This window comes from Serinus canaria, chromosome 1 (assembly GCF_022539315.1).
Source record: "Serinus canaria isolate serCan28SL12 chromosome 1, serCan2020, whole genome shotgun sequence".
NCBI lineage: Eukaryota > Metazoa > Chordata > Aves > Passeriformes > Fringillidae > Serinus > Serinus canaria.
In genome coordinates, this window is record NC_066313.1 from 65567700 (window position 1) to 65580133 (window position 12434).

Here is a 12434-nt window from a genome sequence, read left to right on the forward strand (position 1 = left end):
AGTCCCTTATCTTCCCTTAGCATCATAATTATTTTTCTCTGCTAATTTGTTTCTTTATTAAATTTAAATGGCCTCCTCGTGTTTACAGAGATTGAGAACACGGTTGCAGAAGAGGGCGGTGGATGCAAGTGTGAGCCTTTTTCTCTTGAGCACATCTTGTCAGTGACTTTTGTCACCTGGAGATAGGTCTGGTGCTGTGCTTTTCCAGGATTTTGAGGTCTGGTTGTTTAAATAGAACTATTTTTGTGAAGCATGATGAGATTCAGATTGCAGTATGTCCTTTGAAGCTGCACTGGCAATGACCATTAGTCTTGTTAAAGTACAGTTACATTGGTAAAAGGAATGGTGTAATGGTTTCTATATTTGAGTGCATTAATCTCTGAAAAATGTTCCCGTTCACATTTTTAATGATAAATTTAATTGCAAGGTTGATAACATGTCTTTTTTTTTTCCTACTTATTTCTGTGGTGCTATTTAAAATTCATCTTCCTATTCATTATTCTGTTAGAGTTTAAAATGGCTGCTAGCTATTTTAAAACCTGTGGCTTTGCTGATTAACTATGATCATTAGGGATAGTCAAGAATAACTTGGCAAAGACAGTATTTAGAAGTGCTGATTTGTTTAAATGATACCTTTTTGTGTCAATAGCCAAACCTGATAAAAAGCCTATTGTGTGTGTCACCTCTCCATACTGTGAGGGTCATTTCCAGGCCCTGACTGCAGAACAGCTGGTGTTGGGGCAGTAACCTGTGAGATGGCAGGCATGATCAAACTTCTGGCTTGGGAGCTGAGGGAAGGAAGATTTTGAACCCTGTTTTATTCTGTACGTGTGCACTGTAACTAACAGTGTTCTGCCTTCCATGTTATCTCTCCCTGCTTCTGACCCCATTCCTGACGGTCTTGACTCTCGTCAGCAGGGATGTTCTCAGGGGCTGTAAGTGCTATCTATCAGGAGGTTGATGCTTGATAGATTTAATTGCTGAAACACCTTCAAAATTAATTCTCTCATGTGCCAGAAGTTTGGTAGTTGTGCAGCCAAGCATCCACTGATGAGCAACTCCTCTGCTTTGTTTTTGTTGCTCTCAGGGTGTAGACGACATCTATTTTTCTAAATCTGACTCTTCTTCCTTGTTTACCTGCACAATGTGCTCATTTTCAGCCCTGTGGTTGACATAACCCATTGGTTTGGGAGTTTGCTCTGAGTTGCTGTGGTGACTGAGCAGACCAATCAGACCATATTGCCTTCACTGGTGTTGGTGTCAATTCATTACCTTGGAGTTACTCATTCTTTCTGCTCTGCTGTGCCTTACTTGACAGTTTCACAGAATCCCTAGTACCCTGAACACTGACCTGATGGTTGTTTAGCAAGTAGCTCCTCTTCTTGCGATGGGACTGTAGCCCGTGGCTTCTTCCACGCAGAGGAAACAATGCCTTTTCAAGTCCTTGCTGGTTTGGTACTAATGTGACACTCAAATATGAATTGAATAAAGTTGACACATCTAGACAGCTTTCCCCATATTACATGGAATGAAAAAAGGGGCATTGCATGGAAAGGAAAAACAAATGCCCCTTCTGAGGCTGCATCTCACAGCATGAAGTTCTTCCCGGGCAAATGTGCAGGCAGCGGCCTGGGCACTGCAGGGACCAGTGCCTGGGCATGGGTGAGGCTGCCTGTCCTGCATCCTTCCCAGCTTCCTCCTCTCATCTGCCACCACACGGTGTCCCCCATGTTTGCCATCCCGTTGCACCCCCCTGCAGCAGAGCAGCCCCCACATCACACAGGCCTGGGCTTAACCTTCAATGTATGAGACACCTGGGATCTTTCAGATGTGGTAACGCAGAGCCCGCAGCCTGCATGGGGAATACCTTGCTCAAATATTTTCCTTGAATTAAGCCATGTTTACAGACTGATAAGAAATACTAGAATCCCAGGGACCTTCAAAACAGAAGGTTGTGGGGATCCTAGGGTTTGTTTTACTTTCTTTATTAAAAGCAGCTGTTATTTTCTTTGTAGATTGTTTTTTTAATGAATTTAAAGTGAAGGAATAACTGTTACATCCAGTGATTATGTGTCAAAAAAAATTTTTAAAGCATATTAAATAGCTAAAGCAAAGCTTCTTTATGCTATGAAATTCTGATACCAGCACCTTGACTTACAAACTCTTAATGACAGGGCTGTGTGCAGCTTATGAATTAAGTAACTTCATGTACCTTTTCCTTTGGCTTGCAGCTGAAGGAAGCAAGTGCTCAAGAGGGCACATTCTTTTGTTGTTGATAGCATTCCGCCTTAACGAGAAGGAATTTCTTGCCTATTGCCCACTGTTCATGAAGTGGAAATAGATCACAAGTTGTATAATCTCTGTATATATCATTAGATTTATTCTTTTTTAACATTTCTCTCACAGGTCAGTCCATCCTGCAGCAGGTGCAGAGAGTGGGTGCCGCTGCTATATTTTGTGACATATCAGTGTGAAGTTGAGGAGGGGGTGTGGGAAGGGGGAGGGACTCGTAAAGAAACCCCCCCCAAGTGAGGCAGCAGCAGCAGCTCTGAATACAGTTTGGTTTCTGTCTCTCCGGAGCTTTGTTCAGCAACCAAACTCAGACTCCAGGTGCAGTATTCCCTCATCAGTCTGTGAGCATAGAAACGAAGAGTCCCTCCTCTTCTTCCTCCCCTGCCAAGAGTTTCTGGGTGGTGAATGTCAGTAGCTGGAGTTATTTTTAAAGGCATTGAGGTGAGGCTTGTCGTGCAAAGCTAGGAAGAGGGCGTTTGTTTGCTGAGCAGAGCTGACATCAAAGTGGAGATTGCTGCCTACTGGCTCACCGCTGCCTTATGCCAGGTAATCTTTAACATACCCCTCAGTCCCTGCGATCGCAGCCCAGCCTGCTGTGTGCATGAGAAACGAGCAGCGTTTATGATCCAGAAGATTGCTTTTCCAGTTTCATTTATGTGAGCTGGACTTTGACATTTAAAGGCTAGTACTAATCATCTTGCAAAACCTGCTTAGTGCTCTTAACTGAGCAACTGCTTTCTACTTCTCTTTGCAGGATAATATAAATGTTTTTCTGAAAGCGTGCGAAAACATTGGACTGAAAGAAGCTCAGCTTTTTCACCCAGGAGATCTTCAGGATTTGTCCAATCGAGTTACAGTCAAGTGAGTTTTGTGGTTTTGTTTTCTCCTTTCCCTTCTCCCTCTAAGCTCTTTTACAGTCTATTTTTTTTTTTTAATGTTTGCCTATGGAAAATTCTTCTTTTAATCTGGTATGAGCAGTCCTGAATACTGTGGTGAGGGTTTAAGCCTTGTTAAAGCTAGAGGGTAAGACTTGCAGAAATGTAATTTAAATGATGAAGTATTATTATAATAGTTACCTTACAAGCAAACTAATTGTTAATGAATATTTACCGCATTTAATCTGAGATGGAAACTGTTCAGCTTATTTTAGACATGGAGCAAAATTGTTAAATGATATCAAGGGCATCACTTTTCTTTATGATTTGTGATTATGGATGTAAATCTGTAAGGCTGAGGTGGTACTTCTGATATTTATCCAAATGGATTTGAGGCTTAGTTGTAGTGTTCCTAAAGGACTGCTGGTCTTGCCACTTCAGGTATTAGTCAGATGTTTGTCTCTGAGTGTCACATCCCCTGTCAAGGGATGTATGTGTGTGTGTATGAGTAGAAATTAAGTACCAAATTGCATGTTTATGGAGATGGGAGTTTTCCTGTGAAATAGCAGTGGCTTGGTTCTAAAATATATTTAGTGATTTTTCATATTTCAAGCCTGCTCTGTCTCCTAATAAGAATTTTATTACCAGTTTCCGAGAGACTAAGGTGAAACTTTACTGTATAGACAGGTGTTTTAAGATAAATGAGTCAAGGCAAAAATCATCCTAGGGCACATTGATTTGTTACAGTGTTAACTATTTTTATTGTATTGGGACAAAAGGGTGAATTTATTGTCTCCAAAACAAAAAAAATCTTTAGTGGGTTTTGCTGGAAACCTGTCAAGTTAAATGTGAAGGACTGATTCCTGTCTTAAATTACCGGTTTTATCAAAGAGGAACAGGCAGTAATCCTTCTGCAAATACAAGGAAAAAAATACTGTGAAATGATATGTAGCTGCTTTAATTAGAAAGAAATCTCTCGTAGGTGGGTCGAGTGGTAGCCTGTTGACATTTTCTCTGCCTGGTTTCAGAACGAAAGTTCATGCTGTTTTGAGGTCTGATATGTGAGATGGCAATGTGTTTTCAGTCTTTGACTCATACCCGAAACGTAATTTCTCACTAATCTGCTGTTTAGGGACTTGGCACGCTTCCAGGACCTTGGTATTCTCTCTGCCTGTTCCTAAGTCATGCCAAAAGCTGGAGGGTTGGTAACCTCTGCCGTGCTTAAATTACTCACAAAGCCCTAGCAAAAGTTGTTTTGGTGGAGGTTTGCTCCAAGGGTATGGCTGGGAAGGGTTGGAGGCGGTTGGGAGCTGGCGTTCAGCAGCGTCAATAGCGACAAGCTGGAAGCCCGGGGAGGTCGAGATAGTGAACTGTTGTGCAAGGTATGTTGTCCAACTCGTCCCAACGTGAAACCTCGGCGCCCAGGAGAGGTCAGCCGTGAAATCCATCCAGTGGGTCTGTAACCGAGGCTTTTTTGGGTCCTTGCAGCACCACCAGTTCCCTTCCTGGCTCCGTGAGCAGAGAGTAAGGCTGGAATTTGAAGTTGTCAGGAAGCAACAGTGGTTTTACATCATACCTTCTCAGCAATGCTTTAATTAGTGTTTTTCGAAAAAGCAGATTCAACTATTGAGTACTTCTTATGGACAGCAGTGTGGGGGGTCTGGGTTAGAGTCAAAAGAGCTGCCAACCATACAACCACGTTCTTGTAATTTGTTTCAGTATGAGTTTGCTTCTCCACACATTATATATCACATGACAGTCCCACAGTGTGTATTAAATGCTTCCAGAGTAATTCAAAACTTCTGTATCTGAGCGTGCTGTAAAGTGGTGTCCTAAATATACTAGCAATTTTGATGTATTTAGGAGGTTGGAAAGGGATGGGAGGAAAGTTTTATTCCAAGAAATAAAGGAAATAAGTTACATGAAGGTAACTCTCTCCATTGAAAAGTTAGTTACAGAAATAATTTTATTACCCAGAAGGCAAGCTATACTTCAGAGGATTTTCAGAGAGATTTGTATTTGTGTCAGGAGAGAAATGCTGTCTGATCAGGACTTTTATCTGATGTGTCCTTTTATTATTTAATAGAAATAAGTAGTTTCATACATTCAAGATGAATTACAAATGTCTTCAAAACTTGTAGGATGCCAGGCCTCAGAAAAGGGATAATGTTTCATGTCTTGCTTTTTTCTTATCCTCTGCTAACTCTAGTTTCATAATTAGAAGTAAATAATTTCTTGTCACCAAGTAAAACTTTTCATCTGCTGACTTATTCAAAAGATTGCATTTAACATTTGGATTTCTAACATTCCTAAGCAAATTCATTTTGCTGCTATCACCTGAGGCTAATTGCCCACATCTTAAAGCAGCTGTGATATGCTGTTTGGGATAACATTAATGTTTGCCTGAAGCAGTGTGTTTTTTGACACCGCAAGAGGACTGCTGTGTTCTGCTGTTGCACCGCTATTAGCACAGGTTTTTTTATCTACCCAAAATAGATTGAGTAAACTGTTGCTTAGAAAAAGTCAGCTTAACAGGCAGAGAACAGGGTGCTGGTAGGACATGCATGTACTGTCAGGTATGACAAGGTGTTGTTTTGCTGTGGATGTTGAAAACTGGTCAGAGGGAAGGTACCATTAGAAGGGTGGGTCTGCTTCTGCTGCTAAGGAGGACACGAGAGTTGTCATCTTATGTAAGAGCAAAACCAGTCTTTCACATTGTCTGGAAGGTTGCATCTCTGTCCTTGTTACACTTGTTCAATTGATCTGTCACCTCAGGAGCTGGGCAGGTCCTCAGGGGGAACACCTCCCTTTTGAAAGGGATGAGCTCTGTGAAGTGGTGTTCCATGTGCTTCTCCTGTCTCTGCTGCCTGGCAGCTACCTGTGGTATCTCCTTTTTACCTTCTGGGAAGTCATATGCCCTCAGGCTGTTGCCATCTCAAGGCTGCCATCCTGTGCCACCATGGCAGGCTCCCTTCCCAGCAGGAAGAGTTGTTTTCTCCTTGTAGTTTATTTCTGAGTGTGCTTGCTGCCTTTTGCTGCACCTTTGCTGACAGCAGTCTTTCTGATGAACACCAATGCAAAGCCATTCAGAGTTACCAAACTCTGTTACATTGTTCAGTGTTCATGTGTCACCTGAGGTAAGGTCAAGACCCTCAGTTCCTCATTAATAGAATTTGTTCCAAGAAAATACTCTTTCTATCTGGTGAGGAGGCTACAACTTTCACTTCTATTTTGTTTTCTCTTGCAACTGAGATGATGCACAGGCATGATGTGAAACCCTCCTCTATAATTACTAGAAGTAATCTGGGACAAGGGAAGCAAGAATCCTCTTACATATCCAGACTTTCAGTTCCAAGTGATTATGTGATTATCCTTTTTGCAAAGAAAAAGCTCCTTAAAATTTTATTGTTTAGAAGTTTGTGTGAAAAAGGCTGGCTAAAATTACTGGTTGCTGCTCCAACCCTTGCAAACTTTATGCTTTGCCAGATCAGCAAGATTAGTAGTTGGGTAGTGTGGAAAAATGGTCCTGGCATGGATGATTTCTTTTCTGCCAGTGAAAATGGGAGTGTGGATTAATGTCTGAGATTTATAGTTCAGTCTTTCTGTAAATCTGCAGAAGTTATTGCTCAGTGGTATAGCAGAGCAATATGTCATGTGTTCCAAGAAGGATCATCCAGATGGACTTACTCCTCACACATCCTGTCTGGCAGTCATGTGCATATCATCTTGTTCAGTGGCTGGTTATTTGTGTCAATGCATGTGTCCCCCTTTTAATTTCTTTTGGTAAATTTGATTTTTCTTTCTTGGAGTAGTGTTTTATTATTTCTAATTGGAGATGTTGTTTTACAACACAGCAGTTAGTGAAGGTTTTTAAAATTTATTTATACTAATGCAAGACTGTCTTAATACTTCATTTGATTCTTTTTTAGTTCTGTCAAAGTAAGAATGTGATACAAGCTTAGTGACTCTCAGTTGTCAGTGTGGTTGCTATTTAAAAATGTTAAGCACTTCCTCACCCAGCTCTTTAGGGGTGACACACCCAGTTGTTCCCAGCTGTGGAAGGGTTCTTAATAAAATCCTACCATGGAGTTATAAGGGAGAGCTCACATAAGGCAGATACCAAGCATCAATTCTGATGGAGTTTGTTATCTGTATCAGTTTTAAAGGAGGCAGCCTCAATGCTCAGAGTGAGAGTGTAAATTCAAATTTGTCTTTGAAGAAAATTAATTCTTCTACATGAAAAAATTTATAATTCTGTAAATTGAGATCTCCAGTTGAAGAATATAATTAAATTTTAATATTAAAAAAAAATTGGTGGGTTAATAGAGTAAAATATTAAACTAAGAAAAAAAAAAAAAAAGAAAATTTACTGCAAAATCCTAAATAGAAAACTTTTTTATAGCTACCACAGCCCTGACATCTGATATTGAAGTTTAACGATACTAATTTTATTTTTCAATAATAGGGCAAGTTGAAATACTTAGCTTCCACTAATATTGTTACTACATTGTTATATTTAGAGTATGTCTTGAATGAAACTGAAAACTGAGGCCCCACCTGGAGCACTGTGTCCAGCTCTCAGGCACCCACCACAGGAAGTATGTGAACCTGCTGGAGTGACTCTGGAGGAGGGCCACAAAGATGAGCAGGAACATATCTCATATGAAGGCAGGCTGAGAGAGCTGGGGTTGTCCATCCTGAAGAAGGGAAGGCTCCAAGGACACCTTCCAGCACCTAAAAGGGGCCTAAAAAAAGATGGAGAGGGACTTTTCACAAAGATGCATGAGATAAGACAAGTGGTAATAGTTTTAAACTGGAATAGAGTGGGTTTAGTTTTAGATATTGGGAAGAAATTCTTTTCTGTGAGGGTGGTGTGACACTGGAATAGATGGAGCTGTGGATGCCCTATGCCTGGAAGTGTTTGAGGCCAGATTGGATGGGGCTTTGAGCAATCTGGTCTGCTGTGGAAGGTGTCCCTGCCCATAGCAGAAGGGTTGGAACTAGATGATCTTTGAGGTCTCTTGCTATCCAAACCATTCTGTGATTTTTTTTTTTTTCCCAAGATAGATCAAAGTATCTCATCACCTTGCAGAACTTGGTATTTGGATTAGGCCTTCATCTTTTCGCTGGCCTGCGCTTTTTCCACATATTCGTTATCAATCTTGTAATATGTTAATTATGTAAGCAAAGAGAAAACCCTGTTGGAGAAGCTTTGCTGAAGTGAGACGTGGTGCTTACATGAGATGAAATAACAGAGCTATGACTTTGGCTCTGGCATTTCAAAATGTTGGGTAGTTTTTAACTTAATCTGCCTAATGTTTCTTTAGCATAATCTTTTTTTCATTAATTCCTAAACAAAAAGCAATCCTGGAAAAATTAAAATGCCCTTTTTTCTGTAACATAAAGCTCCCTATAACTAAAGCCAACTTGAGAGAAGTGACAACTGTTACATGAGTGTTCATCCTTGTGTTCCTGCATTTCAGCTGAGCTTTTGAGACAGGCTCTCTATTTCAGTTCAGAGATAACACTTTCTGAATTTAAAATACCACCCAAAAAAAGAAGTGTTTCAGAGAATAGATGCTTTCTAAATAAAACCTGAGAAAATTAAATAGTTGCTGTGTGGTATGGCTGTAAGGACATATTCTGCACCTGTTGTTCCATTTGGAGCAGGATATATTTCATGGGGTGCTCTTCTGATTATATAAGAATGAACTATTATACCAACCTTAAGTATTTGAAGCCTATATACAGAATCACTACCTTGCATATCAACTCTTGTCTCTTATCAAGAAACCCTCTCCTTTTAGGGGTTGTCAGAAGGGAACCCTTCTAGCAGTGAGTTAAGCTAAACGCAGTGCCCTCTAGTACCTACCATCTTTAGCCTGTAATTTAAATTACAGTACTGCCAGTGCAAATTACTGGTTTTGTGGTAGGAAGTAGCTGTACACTATTTCCTGATATAGTAGATATTGAATTAAAAAATATTCTTTTTTAATGGTAGCTGATGTTTCTTATGACTTGAATGTTCTTCCTGTCTAGTCCCAGGGAATATGCTGCATTTCCTGATTCCACTTCTGTTTCCTGCTCAGGGTGCTTTTTTTTGTAGGGTAAACAAAGGCAAAGTGAAATTTTGTTCTATGGGATGAACATTAGCACTGTTGGGCAGACCACTGAAGAAAGCAATCTACATAGACATTCCTGAAAAGATGATCTTTTGAGTGGAAAACTGTTGACAAGGCTCTTTGGAAATTTTTGGAGAACTTTAATTGTAAAAGCAATACCACATCTCAGTCTTTGGAGGAATTTTTTGGGTTTGCTTTACCAGTATCATTCAACTCTTTAAACTGTTTGGCAAATCAGGTGAAGCTGAGGCATACCTGAAAGCTTGAGGTGTGATGATGAGACACTCTTTTGGGACTTGCATCTTATTTTGCCCTTCCGGAAGAGCTGTCGTGTTTTGCTCAAAGGAGTCATAGTCAAATACCCCGAAAATGAATACTTGAAAAGCCAACCAAACAAGACCCCAAACCAACCTCAAAAACAACAATGAAAGAAGAGAGAATGCAGATGAATTTGTGGACAGATAGTTCAGAGCTGGTGTTTTCTGTTGATGGTACTGAATTTGTGGTCTTCTTTCATATTTATTTGCTTATTTACTACATTATCTTGAATTTTTTTTGCTCAAGAATTGAATGCTTGCAATATGAGAGTATGATAGAGCTGAACCTGAACTTACTGTGCTTATTTTTACAAGAAACATTCATTTTAATGAGTTGAAAAACTTATTTTCTAATTTGGCCTCATAATAAAAAAATAAAAAACCCAACCAACTCAAAACACTCACACAACATAGAACCACCCTTTCCTGCCTTTTTATTTTGCGTAGAATAGAAAGTGGTGAGATGGATGAAAGCCAAATGCTTCAGTGCATGAAGTATGAAAATGATTGGACCAAAACTTGTGTCTCCTTAAATTCTCTTGCTTGTACCTATGTGACTGAAGAGTCAATCATCCCAAAAGCTTCAGCATTTTAGAAAATATGTGAATTCAAACTGAGATGAAACAAATAAGTGACAGCTTTTTGTGGGTCTTGAAAACTGAAATGCAAACCATTTAACCAAAATTTAATTAGGACAATGGATGCAGCTTTCCGCCCCCCATTTATATTCAGGAAATAACATTTTTTACACATATGGTTGTAATAGACCTTTATTGTGGTAACTAAGTTTCCTAGTGACAGTTCACTTGAAATGGAAAAGTGCAGCACTTCAGACTGAAATGTTTCTACAACTCTGTAAGTGTGGAAATTCTCTTTTTGCTGTGGGCATTGTCAAAGAAATGTATTTGCTTCCTGGTTATAGCTATATTCTAAATATTGAAATTGCTGTATTTTTTTTATTATATAGCTACTTTCAAGATCAGTAATTTCACATGTTTTACTTTTCTTAGTATTTGGGACAATTATATAGAGATAAAGAAAAAATTGGTTTTATTCAGTCTTGTGAAACTGATGTGCTTAAGTGTAAAATATTCGTGCTCATATCACTAATCTGTGCAAACTGCAAATCATTCCAGTAAAAACGTTGTAGGCAATAAAATATGTTCCAGACTTTGGACCATACCTGCTAGAAATTTACCTCCAATTCTTAGGTTTAAAGTCTATGAAGTCTTAGGTGTGGTGCTATTTAATCTGTCTGCTTTAGTTTCTGGTCATTATGAATAATATTGGAGATAGATCACTTTTGCTGTTGAGTAATTTAAAAGTTAATAATTTACACTTCCTTTATCAGATTATACTTTTGATAGCATTTGCTTTTTTGTGAAGATGATTCTGCTCTAAGAATGAAGAACTCTGGAGTTCTGTACCTGTACCTAGACGTGTACAGAGGAGGAGTTTGAACAATTCAGAGTAACAATGCAGGTGTAGCATCTGTTAGTTGTATCAAAAGCAATTCATGTATCTCTAGTGACACAGATCCACAGGCTTATATTGGAATTCACATAGTTCTTCTACAGAATTGAATGATTCCCTGAAGAGGATTACAGTAGCTTTCTACTGGTTTGCTCAAAGTCATCATATTTGATCCTGTTACATTTCAAAAGTATCTCCGGGATAACTGTGGTGGGGGAGGGGCTACAAAGCTATTATTACTGTAGGCCTTTATGCTTTTTCAATGTTTGCTTGTATTAACAGAAGTGTCTCTAGCATTTTAGGATTCCCATGAGAATCCGTCTAAATCTTAAATACCTGTATTCATTTTAATCCCCTAGCTTCCCAGGATTAAATGCAGTTTACAAAACAATGCATGAGAAGCAGAACAGCATTTTTGATGAGTAGCAGTGAATACCTTACAAAAGGAGGTAAAGAGAAAGCCTGCATTTTTTGATGGCGGCTCTTTTTTCCTCCATACAAAAAAATGTTTGTGTCTGATGTTGGAAATTGAATGACTTAACTAGCATAAGCTTTTTGTAACATCAGTTACACAGAAATATGTATGCAAGTTCACTATTGTATTATTCTAAATTGTATTTTACTGTAAATTGCTGAAGTTCAGTTAGTTTTTCTGCAGACAACTCAACAGGAAGAGCTGCTATATTTAAATACTGGGGGAAGCTGACTTCTTGAAGTTTTCCATGGATACAGGAGTTTGCCAGTTCATCATACTCTGTAAATAGAGAAAGTAAAGCTGAACAGTGTATTGACAGTTTTTGATCATACTGCATGCAAAACCCTACTTCTGGCCATTTTTATTCCTTTCAGACATTTCAGTTCTAACTATTATTACTGCTTAATTGGAGCACTTATTGTATCCTTTAAAGTGACAATATTGCCTTTTATTTTTGTTTTTTTGCTGTGAATATTACAGAATGCAATTGGCAATGAAATAACAATTTCAAATATTCTTACAAACTGCATTTCCAGAGAGTTACATGGTTGTTTTCATGCCGTCACTGAAACCAATTAAACAAAATAATGTCTCACCACATGGTTAGATGATAAGAAGGGGCGGAGGTTTGGAAATAAAGAGCCCTAGATAGCAGCCAAGCCTAACCACACAAAGGCATGTTTCTTTTAAATGATAGAGATCTGTTGTCTTTAAGAAACAAAAGGAAAAAAAACCCAACAACAAAAACAAAAGAAAACCAACAGGGGAACTGTTTTCCAGGCTGAACAAGCTGAATGATCAAGCTCAGGATCTCCAGCCATGCACATCCTGGTGATCTCCACTCAATTTGCTCCAGTTTATCCATATCTTTCCTGTACTG

At 39.1% G+C, this 12434-nt stretch overlaps 1 protein-coding gene across 7 annotated transcripts in view; it reads left to right on the plus strand.

The window, feature by feature from the left end:
- LMO7 (LIM domain 7) overlaps positions 1-12434 on the plus strand; it is a 132083-nt gene that overhangs the window by 54709 nt on the left and 64940 nt on the right. For all 7 annotated transcript variants that reach the window (XM_030234063.2, XM_018908734.3, XM_050970354.1 and 4 more), the window contains exon 4: positions 3047-3153. In XM_030234063.2, the coding sequence (XP_030089923.2) occupies positions 3047-3153 (107 nt within the window). The remainder of the gene's footprint in view (positions 1-3046; positions 3154-12434) is intronic.